The sequence below is a fragment of the Hemiscyllium ocellatum genome, chromosome 14, assembly GCF_020745735.1.
Source record: "Hemiscyllium ocellatum isolate sHemOce1 chromosome 14, sHemOce1.pat.X.cur, whole genome shotgun sequence".
NCBI classification, from domain to species: Eukaryota; Metazoa; Chordata; class Chondrichthyes; order Orectolobiformes; family Hemiscylliidae; genus Hemiscyllium; species Hemiscyllium ocellatum.
In genome coordinates, this window is record NC_083414.1 from 23,471,906 (window position 1) to 23,493,250 (window position 21,345).

At 39.8% G+C, this 21,345-nt stretch overlaps 1 protein-coding gene across 2 annotated transcripts in view; it reads left to right on the plus strand.

Moving 5' to 3' along the window:
• Positions 1–21,345, plus strand: part of atp2b2 (ATPase plasma membrane Ca2+ transporting 2) — a 388,757-nt gene that overhangs the window by 192,347 nt on the left and 175,065 nt on the right. For both annotated transcript variants that reach the window (XM_060835139.1, XM_060835141.1), the window contains exons 8-11: positions 4,828–4,869; positions 7,067–7,231; positions 11,910–12,124; positions 13,353–13,595. In XM_060835139.1, coding sequence (XP_060691122.1) covers positions 4,828–4,869; positions 7,067–7,231; positions 11,910–12,124; positions 13,353–13,595 — 665 coding nt within the window. The remainder of the gene's footprint in view (positions 1–4,827; positions 4,870–7,066; positions 7,232–11,909; positions 12,125–13,352; positions 13,596–21,345) is intronic.

Sequence of the window (21,345 nt, forward strand, 5' to 3'; positions counted from 1 at the left end):
ACCCCTCAACTCCTTTAGCATCTAGAGATCTACCTATAATTTTGTTAAATGTGTTCAGTAACTTGGCCAACATAGCCTTCAGTGTTAGAGATTTCAATAAGTTTGCCACACTCAGTATGGAAACATTTCTTTTCATCTCAGTCTGAATGGCCTAAAATGCAACAGTAGACTGTGATCCCTTGTTGTAGGCCCCTGGCCAAGGAAGCATCATTTCTCCATCTAATCTGTTCAGTCCTGCCAGAATTGTAGATATTTCACTGAGATCATATCTTATTTTAAATTCCAGTGAATACAGCCAAGCCAACCTAATCTTCCCTCACACGATACACCATTTATCCTCAGAATCAGTCTAGTGAGCTTTCTCTGCACTCCCTCTTTGACAAGTATACCTTTCCCTGGGTAAGAAAACCAAAACTGCACATAATCATCTAGTTGAGATCTCACCAATGCCCTGCACTAGGACCTTGCTCTGGCACTCAGATCCTCTTGCAATGAAAGACCACATATGATTGTTCTTCCTAACTGCTTACTGCACCTGTACACTTGCCTTCCTAGACCTGGGTCCAAGGACATCTATATCTCTTTGTACATCAACATTTCCTGTTTTCACTTAAATAATACTGTGCCATTGTTTTTCCTGCCAAAGTGGACAGCTTCACATTTACAGATATTATGTTGCTTTGGCATGCATTTGCACACACATTTAGCTTATCTGAATCACTTTGAAGGCTCCTTACATCTTCCTCACCAATCACAATCCTAATTAGTTTTGTATTGGGTTGAAACTATTACATTCGATACCCTCATCCTAATCGTTGATGTATATGTTGAATATCTGTATCCCGAGCACAGATCCCTGCAGTATTCCACTTGTCAGTGCCTCTTACACAAAAAAAATCAATCTATTCCTACTCTTTGTTTCCTGTCTACTAACCAGTTCTCAATCTATGCTGGTGTGCGAACACTAATCCCTTGTGCTTTGGTTTTGCTCACTAATGTTTTATGTGGAACTTTATCAAAAGCTTTCTGAAAATCCAAGTGCATCACATTCACTTGCTCTCCGTCATCTATTCTACATGTTATGCCCTCAAAATAAAATTAAATAGGGTTGTCAAACATGATTTCCCTTTTATAAATCCACGCTGACTTTGTATAATTCCTTCAATATTTTCCAAATGTCCCATTAGCACATCCTTTTTAAAAGACTCAGCATTTTTCCTCCTGCTGATGTTAGGCTAACTGGTCTATAACTGCCCATTTCCTCCTTCCCTTCATTTTTAAATAACTGGGTTACAATTACTCCTCGCCAAACTGACAGGACTTTTCCAGAAGGATTTTGGAAGATGATAACTAACTCATGTACTATCTCCATGGCCACCCTCTTTTACCACTCTGAGATGCCAATGATCAACTCCTGGGGATTTAGTTGCTGTCAGTAACATTCATTTCTTCAACTCTGTTTTGTCACTGATACTAATCTCATTCAATTCTGCGAAATTATTTTTTTCTTTGTCTTTGAAGGCAGAAATAAACTAGTTGGATAATTACCTTGCCATTTCCTAGTTTTCCCATTTCAGCCTTTAAGGGGTACTGTATTTGTGTTTACTGATTTTTAAAAATATTTACAGAAGCTCTTATAGTCCATTATTAAGTTGCTTGCAATTTTACTCTCATACTCTATTTATCTCTTAATTAAATTTTTGTCCTTCTTTTGCTGAATTTAAACTGCTTCCAGGTTGCATGCTTGTTATTTCTTTCCTCAAAAATCTATATGACTCACCTTTGCATCAAATATTATACCAAAAATAACAAAATAACAAAAACTGTAATAAAATAGATTAATTTGCTAGCAATGGTATGGTCACTTTTCCTGTTGTGTTCTTTCACTGATAAGGAATGTATAATTGTTGAAATGCATGCAATCATTCCTTATTTATTAGCCATTGCCTCTCTACTTCTGTGTCTTTAATGAAGTTACCTATTTGTTAATAGACTCCCATGAAGTTAATAATTAACTATACTCAGCCCCTTTCCCAAAAGAGATATACATAATCAGATCACATGCCAGTATAGTTATTAAAGTCATTCACTTATTCAAAGCTCTTCTTTCAAAGCATAAGATAATGCACTAGAGACATCTTTGTACACTCATGGTTCTTGCTTCTCCTCTGAAGTAGATCGATTGATTGGGTAACCTGGTTCTGTGGTTTCATCAACAATGTTTTATTGTAATATGTTTTTCCATCAACATTTTATGATGTAGCACAATGACATTGATTTAGCTTCACTTGGGGCAACGTGGAATTCTATGCGCTACTAAAGTGATGAAGTATTTTCAACAAGGTTTTTTACAGGAGGGTCGATAGATCCTGGATCTCATGGCTGCTGCGTTGTACTGTCAATACATTTGCTTCCAACAGGATCTCCATTGACTGATTTATTTGACTGTTCCATTTTGTTTAACTCCATTAACTTCAATCCAGATCCTCTGAAATGAAAGCTATCCTATTTACAACAAAACAAATGGGAGGGTTGTTTAACTGAAAACTGAGAAATTATGGGAGACTGTTTCTGTGGGTTTATTGTGGATGTGCATGACAATAATGCTAATCTGAAACTTTATTTTTATAGAGACTGTCCAGTCATAACACTAACCACACATGACTGTGCACACAATTTGTCTGAGTGCTTTGTTTTATTCCAGATATTTTGAATCCATCTAAAAATTTAGATCTAACGTGTAAAATCCATCATTGTAAAACATCTGACAGTTTTATTTAAGCTTGTTTATTGTTGGGTTAGATTTCTGTTGTGTAGCATGTTTGTCTTGTAGAGTGCATGCATCTTACATGATATTTCTGTTTCATGCGTTTCTTTTATCTGATAGTGTGATGTATCAGCTGAGATAATGTTGAGATCTGCACCGTTACTGTTCAGATTATTAAAAGTTTCACAAATAACACAGTTTCCTTTATAAAATGAAGCAGACTTACTTCAAATGATTTTCTTTATATAACTGAAATTTCAGAGTTTTTTTGGAAGGAAATATAATCTCCAGTTATAGTAACAGGATGAGTAGTTCTTAGTATTCATTATGACATAGATCTATTGAGTTGTACATGTCTGAGTGTATTTGAAATCTGATGTACATCGGTGCATACATGGACATTAAGAAGTGCAAGCATTTTAATGATAGAGTAGGAGGACAGTGACTCAGCATTGACGTCATTAGTGCATTACGGATGTGTGTCAGGAACGGTACATAACCATGTTGCACATTATTCCCACGTTCATGTAGAAAACTAAAAAGCCATTGATCATAACTACTTGCCTGCAGAATTCATTTTCAGAACATACATTGAATGTTGTATACTGGGTTTAGGTAATTCAATGAAATGCAAATGACAGATGTGAGACTAAATTAAAATTACACTCTTGATACCTGCTACTGAAGGTAGCATAAGCTGAGCATTTCATACAAGGGACGTGCATGATTTCCTGTTGACTGTTTGTTCACCCAACTGTTATCAGCTCAGTGCCGTTTTTAAGTCCTCACTTTGCTTTTTGTATCAATGCAATTGATACAATCAATGAGCTTTTAAAAAAAATTTAATTGCTTTCTAATAAGAGGGCGATCATGCAAAGAAGAAAAATGACAATTTGCCACCAGGCCAGCAATATATTCTCCTTTGATGTGTTTCCCTGCAAACACAGGCATTGACACCACATACATAATTATAATAAAATGCCTTTTCATACACTCTACATTAGTATTTTAATTAGTAGTTCTTGAAACATATTTCCTATAATTTGTATTAGATACCAGGTTAGTGCAAAATGGTATTGTTTCGTGGAGGTTATAGAAATGGACTACATCTTGGAAAATGAAACAAGGATGTAACGAATGCAGTTGGTTTAAAATACCCGACAAAGGAATGGCGGCTCTTGTAGACACAGGTTCAATTCAAGCTTAGAATTGCTTTTCCACCCAGTAATGAAATTGAGGTCAAAACATTTGAAGTTCATTTTAGTAATATAGATGAAAATAACTGCATCTTCCTGACAGCAATAACTGCAGTTAACCTTGAGATTATTTACAACTGACCAAATTTTTAAAATTAGGAAGAAGTGATTTATTCTCAGTCATTTCCAGGATGGTTCTGAACAGATTATGAAGATACCGGAGTTAAGTTGTTGGAGCATGTGACTCTGATGGGTGAAGTTTTCAAATTACATCAGATAAAATAAGACTAAAGTAAAACTGAATGAATGAAACTGGCTAACAAGAATATACTCTGCACAAGAAAAAATATAATTTCCTTTCCGAATGATGATCACCAATTTTCATTTTATTCAACAATTCTTCTTCACAAAATGTCAGAATAACAGTCCAAATATTTGTTTCAGTATCTATACCATCCAATCTCAACATTATCACTTTATTTGTAGATATAGAGTAGTTCTATTTACTGACAACCACCTTTCTTTAATAAGTAATGAACCTTTTCACCTGTGTGCATGAAATGGTAATTAAACACTTGAACTATGTTTTCATTATATCAACTTTATGGTATATTGTAACCAATCACTCCTGAGAAAAAGCTGATTGATATTTTTGCAAATATGATCTTTGAACTTGTGAATCAATGTGTAGCTAAGTTGCCTGCTCGTCAATCAATTGTAGATTTTTGGTTTAATTGTTTAAAATTTGTCTATTGTGTCCATCAGTTTTGTTTTGTTTTTGTCTGCAATGTAACTCTGTCTTGTCTCTGTTGTGACTGTTCACTGTTTGTTTCTGTTCTGTTTGTTGTACTTCTCTCATCATAGGCAAAATGCAGGATGGGAATATGGAGAACAGCCAGAATAAAGGTAACCAATCTTCTCGACAGTCAATCATTCTTTCACTGTTTTATACCGACATTGATGCCATTTCAATTAAGATGTTCCTTTTCCCTAGTTTTCTGAAGTGCTGACCGAGCATTTACTAACTCCTTCCGATTCTTTTCATACAGGAGTCTTTTTCATCGATGTTGAAAATAAATATGGTAATGCAGTTTCACACATCTCTGATGACTATGTAGAGGATCTTCTAGCTATTTAAAATTCTAAAATGCTTTCTCGTTCTACTGCCTATTATTTAATTTGTGTCTAGCCTTCCTGTCTTGACAGATGTTTTAATGTTGTAATATTTTTAAAATTTTCTTAAAACTAATCAAGCGTTTTGCTTTGAAGCATTTTTAGCATTGTGTGTTAGTATGGAACAATGCTGTTTGCTTAATTAATGAAGGAGGAACGCTATATGATACAGTAATGTTAACAAACAGCACGGCACTTGCTTAATCATCCTTTAATGATTTGCAATTATCAATATTGTCAATATTAGAATAGTGATTTAAAACATGTGAAAGGAGAGTATAAAAATCAAATCTAAGAATGCTAATTGTCAATGAATCTTAACTGCCCTGGGTTTCATAATGAAATGTGTTTATATCTGTCGGCTACTTTGCAAATGATGGTTGCTGATCTTGTCAGAATGAAATGCAGAGTGGAGGTCAAGTGCATCCCACAGACAGAGAGAGAGAGAGAGATTAGAAATAAGAAGAGTGAGTCAACCCCCGCCCTCCTCCTGCTTCCTCTTACTCATGACTCATACAATAAACAAAGGACCAACGTAGGCTCTTTACCTGTCCCCTTGGGAAGAGGGTGCAAGTGCAAGAGGGAAGAAAGACAGAAATCTGTAAATACGTTTTGCAAGAAAAAAAATCTATATATTTATGTAAGAAAGGCTTCACCTGGGCTTTTGTTGAATATAGCTGAAGGCCAAAGCTTGTTGCAAAAACTGTGCCAAATGGTGTTGGATATTAAGTGCACTGTAAACTCATGCTGTTTGGTAAAGTCTTTGCTTTAGTTAGCAATGTGACTTAAATGAGCATGTTAAGTGCGAGACTGCATAGAATAATTGGTTGCTATTTTCTACATGTTTAAGGTGTTAACAGTGCCCTGTAAAATAGAAGTAAACCACCAGTTTAATTTAGGATACAACTCCAGATTTGATAGCAGCATGCCTTTTCCTTTTAAGCACTGATGAAGGAAATCAGAAAGGAAATAAAAGTAAAAGGTTGCAGCAATAGATATAGACAACTTATTGCTCTGCTCGGGTACCACTCCGTTTCTCCTGCCCACTTCTGTAGGATAACAGAAGCTGCCCAACCAGTTTAGGTGGCCTCATTAATCTATGGAAGTCAGAGGAAATGACATATATAGGATCCTGAGTCAGTCTTAATAGTTTATTGGATGGCACCTATACTGCACAGAGATTAAAAAGAAGAACCCAAAATTTTAAGTGAAATAACCCCACAGAGGCCATCACCAAGTCACCTTGTATTTACACATGTATTTGACACTACATATTTACTTGACATTGGTCTGACTTCCTCAGAGCCAGCTCACAGTTGACGCTCCTGTTTATATCTGTCAGCCTGGGCTCCCTGATTGGAGAGGATAAACAGTTCCAATCAGGGAACTCATATTCTATGAATTGACCTCATTACAATCACTACCGGAAGTTTAAGATCATTATTGTAAAGCCAGGATTCAAATTGTTGTTTTACTCGGGGCCAGAACAATTGAGTGGCCTACTGCCACCACTTTCCCTTTCAGCCCATCACTTGTCCCAACTGAGGACCTTATCTCCTGAATGGACACCTAATCAATGGTTGAAGCTCACTTGCAGCTTGCTAAGAAGACTCATTCATTCCTCAAAGCAGACCAGGCCTCTGTCAGCTGGATTTGCTGTTTTGCCAGTAACTCCGTAGATCAGTCATCTAATTATTAATGTTTTTACCTCATTAGTTGAGCAAATATTGCACTGTAAGGTGTGTTGTAGCTCTGCACGAGTCCGCAGTTATATTTCCAAAAGTAACTGCTGGAGAAAAATTGTGTTTTGCATGAAAAATAAATCAACGATGGAAGTTTTTGTACATTTACAGCAAGTGATTATGAAAACATACTAGATCCTTGTGTTCAAGGTATTTTTGACTGGCTTTCTTTAATTTGTTTGCATTAGCCAAGAAACAAGATGGCGCAGCTGCCATGGAAATGCAACCTCTCAAGAGTGCAGAAGGCGGTGATGGAGACGACAAGGAGAAGAGGAAGGGAGGTGCACCAAAGAAAGAAAAGTCCGTCCTGCAGGGCAAACTGACCAAACTGGCAGTGCAGATAGGGAAAGCAGGTGAGCTGGTTGCTTATTCAGTGAACTAATAATTGTGAACACAAACATGTTGTGATCAGGCTTCAGTCGCTGCTAATGTGATTCTTCAGAGAATCTTCAGGCTTTGTCAAATCAACATTTCTAAATTAAAGTCAAAATGCTGCAGATGCTATAAATTTGAAGCAAAACATAAAATGCTAGATGTCATCAGAAATCTGGTAGCATCTGTGCATCAAGAGACAGAATTGACACTTCAAATGGGTAAGCATTCTGCTAAACCATTAATGGTAGTACCCTCAATTGGAAATACTCACTTTGTTGCCAGCTCCACAAACATTCTCAGATCTGCTGATTATTGCCAGCATTTGCAGTTTAAAATAGATCACAAAAACTGTGTTAAGTACTAAGTAAATTCACCCTGCTGCTGGCACAATCATATAGGCTGTATGAAGTGCTGTGTTCAAATTTTTGCGAAGCTACATTGTGAGAGTGATAATTTTATAAAAATGCTTACAATCATATATGAACCATTAGCAATCATATCATCCAACTTCATATGAACTCTTAAAACCACACCTCAAATAATTTGTCGTGTGTTAGTCTAAAATGTGAGTAGTTCTAAGACAAAAGGAACATTTTTTTTCAAAACTGTTTGTCTTGCGTTCATCAGGGATGGCATGGTGCCTCAGTGGTTAGGTAAAAACAAGGACTGCAGATGCTGGAAACCAGAGTCTAGATGAGAGTGGTGCTGGAAAAGCACAGCAGGTTAGGCAGATTCCGAGGAGCACGAAAATCAATGTTTTGAGCAAAAGCCCTTCATCAGGAGTAGAGGCAGGGTGCTTGCAGAGTGGAGAGATAAATGAGAGGGGGGTGGGGTGGGGAGAAAGTAGCATAGAGTACAATAGGTGAATGGGGGTGGGGATGGAGGTGATAGGTCAGAGAGGAGGGTGGAGTGGATAGTTGGAAAAGAAGATAGGCAGGTAGGACAGGTCATGGTGATGGTGCTGAGCTGGAAGGTTGGTGCTGGTGTGAGGTGGGGGAAGGGGAAATGAGGAAACTGTTGAAGTCCACATTGATGCCCTCGGGTTGAAGTGTTCCGAGGCAGAAGATGAGGCGTTCTTCCTCCAGGCGTCGGGTGGTGAGGGAGCGGTGGTGGAGGAGGCCCAGGATCTGCATGTCCTCAGCAGAGTGAGAGGGGGAATTGAAATGTTGGGCCACAGAGCGGGGGGTTGATTGGTGCAGGTGTCCCAGAGATGTTCCCTAAAGCGATCTGCTAGGAGGCGTCCAGTCTCCCCAATGTAGAGGAGACCGCATTGGGAGCAATGGATACAATAAATGATATTAGTGGATGTGCAGGTAAAACTTTGATGGATGTGGAAGGCTCCTTTGGGGCCTTGGATGGAGGAGGTGTGGGCACAGGTTTTGCAATTCCTGCGGTAGCAGGGGAGGGTGCCAGAAAGGGAGGGTGGGTAGTTGGGGGGAATGGACCTGACCAGGTAGTGACGGAGGGAACAGTCTTTGCGGAACATGGAAAGGGATGGGGAGGAAAATATATCCCTGGTGGTGGGGTCTGTTTGGAGGTGGTGGAAATGTCGACTGATGATGTGGTTTATGCGAAGGTTGGAAGGATGGAACCCAGGGGGGTTCTGTCCTTGTTACGGATGGTGGGGCGGGGGCACGGGATGTGGACGAGATATGTTGGAGGGTATCTTCCACTACATGGGAAGGGAAATTGCGGTCTCTAAAGAAGGAGGCCATCTGGTGTGTTCTGTGGTGGAACTGGTCCTCCTGGGAGCAGATACGGTGGAGGCAGAGGAATTGGGAATAGGGGATGGCATTTTTGCAGGAGGTAGGGTGGGAAGAGGTGTAATCCAGGTAGCTGTGGGAATCAGTGGGCTTGTAAAAAATGGCAGTGTCAAGTCAGTCATCATTAATAGAGATGGAGAGGTCCAGGAAGGGGAGGGAGATGTCAGAGATGGTCCAGGTAAATTTAAGGTCAGGGTGGAATGTGTTGGTGAAGTTGATGAATTGCTCAACCTCCTCGCGGGAGCATGAGGTGGCACCAATGCAGTCATCAATGTAGTGGAGGAAGAGGTGGAGAGTGATGCCAGTGTAACTATTGAAGATGGACTGTTCTACGTAGCCAACAAAGAGACAGGCATAGCTGGGGCCCATACGTGTGCCCATGGCTACCCCTTTGGTCCGGAGGAAGTGGGAGGATTCGAAGGAGAAATTGTTAAGGGTGAGGACCAGTTCAGCCAAACAAATAAGAGTGTCGGTGGAAGGATACTGTTGGGGACATCGGGAGAGGAAGAAATGGAGGGCTTGGAGGCCCTGGTCATGGCGGATGGAGGTGTAGAGGGATTGGATATCCATGTTGAAGATGAGGTGTTAGGGGGCCGAAAAACGGAAGTCTTGGAGGAGGTGGAGGATATGGGTGGTGTCTTGAACATATGTGGGGAGTTCCTGAACTAGGGGGGATAGGACAGTGTCAAGGTAGGTGGTGATGAGTTCAGAGGGGCAGGAGCATGCTGACCTATCACCTCCATCCCCACCCCCATTCACCCATTATACTCTTTGCTACATTCCCCCACCCTCCTCTCTGACCTATCACCTCCATCCCCATCCCCATTCACCCATTGTACTCTTTGCTACCTTCCCCCACCCTCCTCTCTGACCTATCACCTCCATCCCCACCCCCTTTCTCCTATTGTATTCTATTCTACTTTCTCCCCACCCCCACTCCCCTCTCATTTATCTCTCCACTCTGCAGGCACCCTGCCTCTATTCCTGATGAAGGGCTTTTGCTTGAAACATCGGTTTTCCTGCTCCTCGGATGCTGCCAGACCTGCTGTGCTTTTCCAGCACCACTCTAATATAGGCTCAGTGGTTAGCACTGCTGCCTCACATCACCAAGGACCCAGGTTCAATCCCATCCTTGGGTGACTGTCTGTGTGGAGTTTACATATTTTCCCCGTGTCTGCGTGTATTTTCTCCAGTGCTTCAGTTTTCTCCCATAGTCCAAAGATGTGCAGGTTAGGTATATTGGTTGCACTAAATTGTCCATAATGTCTGGAAATGTGCAGGATAGTTGGGTTAGCCATGGTGAGTGCAGAGATATGGTAGGGAGGTTGGTCTGGGTGGGATGCTCTTTGGAGGGTCAGTGTGGCCTCAATGGGCTGAATGCCTTCTTCCACACTGTAGAGATTGTATGATCAGGACAATTCTCAATAATGCCAAAGTAAAGGGAAAGCAACATTTATATGTTTCGTTGGAAAAAGGAATTTGATCAGTAGAGGCATTGTCATGGAGAATACATAGTTAATAATGATTGACTGTCACCCGTCAAACATTGTTTACATTTTAAACAAAGCAGGTTGATACCCATTGGTGGGTCATTGCCTTCAGAAATAAACCAGTGAATGACTGTTATCTACTTTGGTGCATTTGAAATGTAACTATTTGAATTCAATCAGAAGCAAAGACGATAGCATTTAAGCATTTCCATAGGTATGCCCCGATTACAAGTTGTAACTTCGACAGAAGTTCAATAGCAACTTCTTGACAAACAGTGTAAACGGGATTTTCACAACACGTCCAAGGTTTCTGCTCTGCCAAAATTATACATTTCATTAACTTGTGTCCTAACCAATATTCTGTTTAAATTCATCATGTGCCGTACTCCAACATTTATAAAAGCTAAACTTCTCTTGGGTTTGTTATTATTGTATTGACACCTTTGGGGAATTCTGGATCAGTGGTGCTGGAAGAGCACAGCAGTTCAGGCAGCATCCAAGGAGCAGTGAAATCGACGTTTCGGGCCAAAGCCCTTCATCAGGAATAAAGGGAGTGAGCCTGAAGCGTGGAGAGATAAGCTAGAGGAGGGTGGGGGTGGGGAGAAAGTAACATAGAGTACAATGGGTGAGTGGGGGAGGGGATGAAGGGGATAGGTCAGGGAGGAGAGGGTGGAGTGGATAGGTGGAAAAGGAGATAGGCAGGTAGGACAAGTCCGGACAAGTCATGAGGACAGTGCTGAGCTGGAAGTTTGGAACTAGGGTGAGGTGGGGGAAAGGGAAATGAGGAAACTGTTGAAGTCCACATTGATGCCCTGGGGTTGAAGTGTTCCGAGGCGGAAGATGAGGCGTTCTTCCTCCAGGCGTCTGGTGGTGAGGAAACGGCGGTGAAGGAGGCCCAGGACCTCCATGTCCTCAGCAGAGTGGGAGGGGGAGTTGAAATGTTGGGCCACGGGGCATTGTGGTTGATTGGTGCGGGTGTCCTGGAGATGTTCCCTAAAGCGCTCTGCTAGGAGGCGTCCAGTCTCCCCAATGTAGAGGAGACCGCATCGGGAGTAACGGATACAATTTGGGGAATTGTTTATTTAACCCATGAGTCATCTGTTCTCACATTGTTCAGGGTCTTTACATGAAGTGAATAACTTTACAGAAAGTGAATAACTGCCAAGCCTTGTTTTTACTGTCACAGAATATATTACCTCACACTTACCTACATTAATAGCATTTACCACCTGCCTGCACATTCTGTGAACCTGTCTGTCTTCCTGAAGTCATTTGCAGTCCTTCTCACTATTTGGTAAATCTCCTACATTGTGTATCTAAACTTCTCAGCTGAAATGTTAAACATGAAGCAAATGGCTGCTATAACACTTATGACTGAGTATATTCTAATTGAATTTTTCTAGGGTTGGTGATGTCGGCAATCACGGTTATTATTCTTGTGTTGTACTTTGCCATCGATACTTTTGTGATTCAAAAACTACAGTGGCTGCCTGAATGCACACCGGTCTACATCCAATTCTTCGTTAAATTCTTTATTATTGGTGTCACTGTACTTGTTGTGGCTGTCCCAGAGGGTCTTCCACTTGCAGTCACCATCTCACTTGCCTATTCTGTGAAGGTATGGAAATGCTCACTTACACTATACTATAAATTTCAGAGGTAAACTTCACAGACTACTTTCCTCCATAATATGTTTTCAAAGATGTAATCATTTCTGGTGGCATCAAGTTGCGTAATAGAGATTTTGTAAGTCCAGTGATTGAGATATAGACTGAAGGATGCTTGAAGTAAACTGGAGAAGAAGCAAGCTGATGTCAATGATCCCATTGAGGCAGTGAATGAATAATAAACAAAGCCTATCCAAGTGTTATGCTTCAACTATATAATTTATATTATCAATGAAGTACTTGTAGTGTTAACACAGCCTTGATTGGATTAGCTTCGGGATGCACACATGAGGCTTTCTTTATGTTGTCTACATTGAGATACATAAATGCCATGATTGAATCAAAGATCCTGAGAACGATTTGAGGCATGTTATAAACTTTTTAAATAAATCAAGTTCTAAATTTGGAAAGGTTTGACTTGTGATAATGTAAAGCTGAACGGGTAAGTAGGTTCTGCACTTGGTGATTGTTCCAGAAAAGAACAATAGACTTGATTATTGAGAGTGCTATGTTTCCTTAATTACAAAATGACAGTCAACATTGGGCAAATAAGTACACATTTATCTGTATCGTTGAGTGTATATGAAAATTTTCTCACCAGAATAAGTGCATGTGCCTAAAGCAGTGTCACTCTTCTCACTCACTGATAGGTTAAATAAATTTGTCCCCAAACTTTGTGATATGTTTTGAGGGTATTAACTTCACATTGAGAAGAATATGAAGAATATCAAATGATTAAAACACATAACACTGTTAAAATTGACGGACCCTTCTATTGCAAGAGTTTGATTCAAATCTCTGATTTGATCCATATTTATACTCTGAATTCCATCAGAAAGGATATGATTTATTCTGCATAGGTTATCAGCCAAAGTAATGAGAAATCAAGATGTCAAGCTAAGAGGATGAAGGGAAGGTCACAGATTTCTCCGAGGCTATGCTTTAGCCTTCACTTTCTCTCAGCAACAGAGTGTGGTTTTATGTAGGCTTTTGAGATATCCCTGTTCATTCTCTTGGCCAAGGATTCAGGGGATTTATCAAAGGAAGCAAACTGAAACAAAATATATAAATTGAAATTATTCAGTGTTGAAAATCATTAGCATTTCTGTGTTATAAAAGATCTCTTCAGAATATTGATCTGTAATTACTTGTTATTGTATTGTCCCTCCTTTTGACTAGAAAATGATGAAGGATAACAATCTAGTGAGACATTTGGATGCCTGTGAGACCATGGGTAATGCTACAGCAATCTGCTCTGACAAAACAGGCACTTTGACAACAAATCGAATGACTGTTGTGCAGGCATATGTTGGTGACGTCCATTATAAAGAAGTCCCAGATCCTGATGCCCTTCCATCAAAAACACTGGACATGCTTGTTAATGCAATATCTCTCAACAGTGCTTACACTTCCAAAATACTGGTAAGTTTTTCTTTCTTATTAGTGTCTTAAATACTGTTCTTGAGTGACTTGTTTTTTCACGAGCAAAGTTGTTTCCGGGTTGCCATTTGATTATTGGACACAATGGCTTAATGGGGCAGGTAATGTCAGCAGCTTCAAGAGGGTAGGAGATTTTGCAGAGGAAATTATTGATGAGCATAAGAGGTGCTGAATGGTATTTTGTGAATTTTTGTATTTACCAGAAGGGCTGCGGTAGTCTCTTCTGGACTGCGTTTTTCCAACAGCTTTCAAGCTAAATGGCTCATTAGTTCTATTCTCAGTAATAATTTGAATGCTGTTTGTTAATGTAAAATAATCTTTGCTGGATGTTATTTCTGACAAATAAAATTGGTCGTATCACATATTTCTGCATCAGAATCATTTTCATTGAGATTTTCAAGGGATCCATGTTTTGTGGCTCATTGGGATCTTGTTCATGATTATGTTCCTTTTCCTTTGTGTTCAGGGTTTCATGATTAGACTTGTCCTTTAGTTGGTAATATTCCTAAGTTCTTTCTGGCTAAACCATCCAGTAATAATTGGCCAGAGCTACAGGTCTCACAAACACCCTTTTGAGCTTACAGCATCCTACATTGTGCAAGAGGTTATATCAAGAACTATCATACTTTCTAAAATTTTTGCCATAAAGTTACACTGTATGTAGATAACTCATAGGTAGTGGATAATCTTTTCACATCACAGTGTCATTTTGGTAGCTTCCATTGTTATTAGCAAGATCAAGAAACTGCATATTTTCTTATTCTGTAATGGTAATATGATCAAATGAATTCTTCAAACCCAGGCGAGGTCAAGAAGATTTGTTCAGATTGGATTAATCAATTCAGCTGTGTGTGCCATCAAAATACATAGAAAGTAAATCAGAGAAGTGGGCTATTCTACTTAAATGGTTCATATTGTGCTGATCCAGATGAAAGAAAATACCTAAGATTTAACTACTCTATCCCCATAATAATTCAACCCCTTTTCCACGATTGATCTACGCAATCTAATTTTGAATGTCCCCACTGTATTTGACACAATCTCTAATCTGAAAATAAAGTTTGTTGTGCAAATTGCTATGTGAAGAAAAGCTTCCTGTTGTCTTTTTTCTTTTCCCTACTTGTCCTCATCTTTATCTCTCTTTCCCTACCTGAAGTATACATGCATATACCATGCCATCTGAGCACACAGCAGGCAATTCTATTCTCCGAAGCACCAATCCATTCTTGGACCTGTTGTCAATTTCTTCATAAGCCTAGGATTCTAAAGCACTGTTTTCTTACTAAGATACTGAGGTCATTATCCAAATTGAATTGTATTACACTTTCCATAATTAGACTCTCTCTCTCTCTCTCTCTCTCACTCCTGCACTTTCTGTTATTCTTTCTGAATACTCTTCTGCTCTTTTCCCATTTATTTTCTCCTCAGCCAACACTATCACCCACTTTATTGCTGGATGTATTATGTTCAACTTCCTCTTATTTTCCCATTTAATGTGATATTTTTTAAGATGAAGGGTTAAGTTGTACTTGAGAAATATTTCTTATACTGTACTCTAGGGAAACACTGAGTGTTGTAATATCAAGGGCCATTCCAAGCCTCAACCTTGGTATCACTACCGTAATGAAGAGTTCAGTCTCTTTCAATGCTACCATGGATTTATCATTTATTTATAATGTGCTGAATGATAAATGCTGTTTATTTTAGATGAAAGGGGCAAATCAAATGCACTCTTGTTAAAATTCGTCTGTTTTTGTAACCGTGCAAATTAAAAGCTTGAATACTCAAATTAGAATGGATTCAAGTTGGTCATTTATGACTCTTCTACACCAATCATTATCAACTGGTTGGAAAACAAATTGAAGGAACTGATTACACTGATGCCAACAGAGGCTCATATCTGTCAGGAATACGCCAGTGATTTTTGACAGAAATGTAACAGAAGGAGGTTTGTTGCCATTATAAATGTTCTGCAGCATCAAATCCATCTCACCTCAAATAACATGGCAAAATATGCCTCCAGTGCAAATGCAAGTGAGAAAGCATCAAAGGTGTAGCTGACAAAGGAAGATGGCAGCTGACAGGGCAACTGCCTGTCTAGATCTTCCCTGTGGGCAATAGCAATGGCATGATAATTATGAAAGGTTTTTGTGGAAATTGTTCCAACTACCTTGCAGAATAGGGTATGTATGACCCTGTTTATGTAACAGGCAATCTTTAAATCACTTTGTATGAAACAGAGGATTGTGTTAACCAATGGTTTACACTCCACCTGACTAGATTTTCTGTTGTCTTGGATAAGCCAACCTCCTTTGTATTGGTGTACTATTCCACTAGGAGTTCTACAATATAAAGGTGATATGAGATTTTCATGCTTGAAATGCCAATAGTCATTTGAGTGCATGAATCTAAATACTCGGGATAAACTTGGAACAATGAGCTCTAAAGTTTTATTGCAGAAGACAATTCTGAATTAGGATTGAAATAGAACGTATATGTTACAGAGTGTGAAAGGCTGATATTCAGTGTCACATTTAATGAAAGGAAGAGATGTAAAATATTGAAACAATTTCCTTACATTCAAAACTGTGGCTTCTTCTCTGAGCAACATAATTTTAGATCAAAAACTTCAGATGGAACTGTAGAGTGGATGGTTGATATTGATTTTGTGATGGTCCCCAAAGAACTACTAATTTTCAAAAATACATTCAAATTCCTGGTGTCCAATGTAAAGGAACCATACAAGAAAATGTAAGGTTTTAAGATTTTTACTGCAACAAGCAAAGTACAAGCAATATTGACTAAACATTATTTGATTGGTGACTACAAAAAAATACTGTTTTTTCATATCTTGATGCAACAATAACCACACCCTACCGACATATATTAAACATATAAAAGCAATCTCACCACAGGACTACAGTCTTTGCAGGAGACAGTCCACATTCTCTTCCAATGTGGGAGGTTTAGAAAGTAGGATTAGCAAGAAGAATCTGCAAAGCCAGAAATAAAATTCTGTTGATTTATGAGTGGGTAAGGATGGAATTGATCAATGTCAGTAACACAAAGCTTCTACCTAATCAGCAGCCTGTTTAATGATGCACTGCACTGTATTCCCATTGACTTACATTTTATGGTAGTCACGTGTTGTTTAGATTGAATATTTATTGCATAGTTATCTACAGGATAGAAAGCCTTTTAGTTCAATTAACATCAGTAATAAATTACTTATTTTAATATTCTATCAATTGATGGCCATAGTATAAAATTTTGCATGAGTATAAATGATAAATTAAACCGGGTCACATTATATTCAGGAACACGAGCACAGACTTGTTGTAATGCTATTATCTAAATGTTCCGATTATGTGCAGCCACCCATCAGTTTGAACATCATGCCCCTCTGTGGCTGTAAGTTAATCAGAATGCACTCTTCCAGTGCAATCATGAGAGCTGGCCTGCATTTACAGGACACAATTGAAGGGTAGAACAAAAACAGCCTGCAAAAGCACAAATGCCAGAGCTAGGTAGAAACCATTTTATTCCATCTGTCTGGCAAATTAGGAAAGGGAATTACTCTGCTGGAACCCAGATATCATTAATGCAGTCCTTTGTGATATCTTTCAAGGACAAACAATGAGATCTGTCTTCCTGGCTGAAATAGCACTTCACAAACCATGCTAATGTGCCAGTTTCCCTGCACCGAGCCACCAGCTGTAAGCTTTATCTTATACAAAATATTTGATAAAGAAACTAGGCTATTATTCTTAAGACACGGTCATACTTAGCAAATTGACAGTTTGAACTTGAATAAATCATAGAACTAAAAGGACATCTCACTGTGTAGTGAACAGAAGGAAGTGAAAAGCCAGGGGACCAAAACAGTGTTAGTGCCAGAATTGCAATTTAACACCTTTCTCATTAGGATCACCAAAGTAAAGTGTTTTCAAAACACTTTGTGTAGCTGCTTCATTTCTCATTTTTATTTCAAAGTGATTTTGCTTGTGGTTGATGTGGATACTGTTCAACTGTACGGTTGTATTGAGCAGCATATGATCGTCTACAAAATGTTTTAGTCAAGCTGTGCTGGCCCTGGTGATGTAGTTGTGACCTGTGCAGAAGTGAAATGAAGGCTGAGCATGTGTTGGCTATGAAGGATTGTGGTGCACCATATGCTATTTTGGAATGGTTTTTGTTTCTCCTGATGGCCAAATAGTTGAGTTCTGACAAGATTACTGTTTACTTCCACTTGATGTATAAATGTTTTAGAGCAGGAGAGTCAGTGAGTCATACAGATGTACAGCATGAAAACAGACCCTTCGGTCCAACTCGTCTCTGCCGACCAGTATCCCAATCCAATCTAGTCCCACCTGCCAGCACCCAGCCCATATCCCTCCAAACCCTTCCTATTCATATGCCATCCAAATGCCTCTTAAATGTTGCAATTGTACCAGCCTCCACCACATCCTCTGGCAGCTCATTCCATACATGTAACGCCTTCTGCATGAAAACATTGCCCCTTCGGTCTCTTTTATACCTTTCCCCTCTCACCCTAAACCTACGCCTTCTAGTTCTGAACTCCCCCACCTCAGGGAAGAGACTTTGTCTATTTATCCTATCCATGCTCCTCATGCTTTTATAAACCTCTCTAAGGTCACCCCTCAGCCTTTGATGTTCTAGGGGAAACAGCCCCACCCTTTTCAACCTCTTCCCTCTTGCTCAAATCCTCCAACCCTGGCAACATCCTTGTAAATCTTTTCTGAACCCTTTCAAGTTTCACAACATCTTTCCGACAGGAAGGAGACCAGAATTGCACGCAATATTCCAAAAGTGGCTGAACCAATGTCCTGTACAACCGCAACATGACCTCCCAACTCCTGTACTCAATACTCTGCTCAATAAAGGAAAGCATACCAAACGCCTTCTTCACTATCCTCTCTACTTGCGACTCTACTTTTAAGGAGCTGTGAACCTGCACTCCAACGTTTTTGTTCAGTAATACTCGCGAAGACCTTGCCATTAAGTGTATAAGTCCTGCTAAGATTTGCTTTCCCAAAATGCAACACCTTGCATTTATCTAAATTAAACTCTACCTGCCACTTCTCAGCCCATTGGCCCATCTGGTCACGATCCTGTTGTAATCTGAAGTAACCTTCTTCACTGTCCACTACACCTCCAATTTTGGTGTCATCTGCAAACTTGCTAACTATACGTCTTATGGTCACATCCAAATCATTTATATAAATGACAAATGGTGGTGGACCCAGCACTGATCCTTGTGGCACTCCACTGGTCACAGGCCTCCAGTCTGAAAAATAACCCTCCACCACCAGTCTCTAATTTCTACCTTTGAGCCAGTTCTGTGTCCAAATGGCTAGTTCTCCCTGTACCCCATGAGATCTAACCTTGTTAACCTGTCTCCCATGGGGAACCTTGTCAAATGCCTTACTGAAACCCATATAGATCACATCTACCGCTCTGCCCTCATCAACCCTCTTTGTGACTTCTTCAAAAACCTCAGTCAAATTTGTGAGACATGATTTCCCACACACAAAGCCATGTTGACTATCCCTAATCAGTTCTTGCCTTTCCAAATACATGTCCATCCTGTCCCTCAGGAATCCCTCCAACAACTTAGCCACCACAGAAATTAGGCTCACTGGTCTATAGTTCCCTGGCTTGTCCTTATCACCTTGTGCTAAACAGTGGCACCGTGTTAGCCAATCTCAGTCTTCCAGCACCTCACCTGTGACTATTGATGATACAAATATCTCAGCAAGAGGCCCAGCAATCACTTCTCTAGCTTCCCACAGAGTTCTAGGGTACACCTGATCAGGTCCTGAGGATTTATCCATTTTTTATGTGTTTCAAGACATCCAGCACTTCCTCCTCTGTAATTGGGCAAGATGTCACCATCTATTTCCCTACACTCTATATCTTCTATTTCCTTTCCCATAGTAAACAATGGTGCAATATACTCATTTAGTATCTGCCCCATCTCCTGCAGCTCCATACAAAGGCTGCCTTGCTGATCTTTGAGGGGTCCTATTCTCTCCCTAGTTACCCTTTTGTCCTTAATGCATTTGTAAAAACCCTCTGGATTCTCCATAACCCTATTTGCCAGAGCTATCTCATGACCCCTTTTTGCCCTCCTGATTTCCCACTTAAGTATACTCCTACTGCCTTAAAACTCTTCTAAGGATTCACCTGATATATCCTGTCTATATCTAACATTGGCTTTCTTCTTTTTCTTAATCAAACCTTCAATTTCTTTAAGTGAGGACTGCAGATGCTAGAGATCAGAGCTGAAAATGTGTTGCTGGAAAAGCGCAGCAGGTCAGGCAGCATCCAAGGAGCAGGAGATTCAACGTTTCAGGCATAAGCCCTTCTTCAGGAGAAGGGCTCCTGAAGAAGGGCTTATGCCCAAAACGTCGATTCTCCTGCTCCTTGGATGCTGCCTGACCTGCTGCGCTTTTCCAGCAACACATTTTCAGCACTGATCTCCAGCATCTGCAGTCCTCACTTTCTCCTCAAAGATTTTAACCTACTGCGAATCCTCTTGCAAGGATGCCTTCCTTGAAGAAGCTCTCTTCCTCCCTCTACGATTCTTGAAGAAGGGCTTATGCCCGAAACGTTGATTCTCCTGCTCCTTTGATGCTGCCTGACCTGCTGTGCTTTTCCAGCAACACATTTTCACCTCAATGTATTTAGTCATCCAGCATTCCCTATACCTACCAGCCTTTCCTTTCACCCTGACAGGAACATACCGATGATGTCACTTGAAAGTATAAGAAGTCAAAACCAAAAGTTTAAGCTTGCATTTTTAGCATGTAATTTAGTTAATTAATTAAGAAAGTGAATTGAATCTTATGAGAATTTTTTTAAATTAGCAAGATCCACTGATGGCCCTTGACGCCATAGCATCATTTGGCCATGTCTGGCATCACCAATCCCTGGCAAAGTTTGAGTTTAGGGAAATCAGGGGCATAGCTCCACTGGTTAGATCATGCCTGGCACAAAGGTTATGGTTATTGGAGGCAATCATCGCTGCCCTAGGATATTGCTACTTACATTACTGAAGCAAATGTATTAGACCCAATCATCTTCTGCAGATTTATTTTCCATTGATTCCTATGGTTCTTGTGGACTGCTGGGGAGAGTGGGATGGCATGGGGCTGAGTTCTAATTTGCACATTCATGGAAGCAATGTATGTCTAATGTGCAGCTGCTTCAGTCAAATTTGATTTCCAGTAGTGAAATGTCTACAACATGACTTATACACTCTGCTCTGAGTAGGAGAAGGTCTGCATTTACCAAACGTTTTTAGAGAAGTAGAGCATCGATTTTGGAAAGATAAGATATATTTTTAGAGAGGCGAGGTAGCTTTTGGACCTTTGGGAGAGTTAAGGTGCTTTTTGAGAGAAAAGAACAACGATTGTGCATAAAATGTGCATAAACTCTTTGGAACTGTCAAGAGAACTGGCAAGTGTGAAGGTAGTTGAATCCCTGTCCTTTAGATATTTGAAACGAGTTGCAATGTTAAAAAAATCAGTGCATGTTTTCACTCTACCTGTTGATTTAAGCTTGAGGTTTGTCACAATAGACTTTTGCTACATGATTAATTTCACAACCTTTCATTATCACAATGGGATGCCAGTCATTTTCCAATTTGTTTGACAAATCCAAGTGAGGTTAAGCTCTTTGAATGGTATGATCACAATATTTTGTTTTA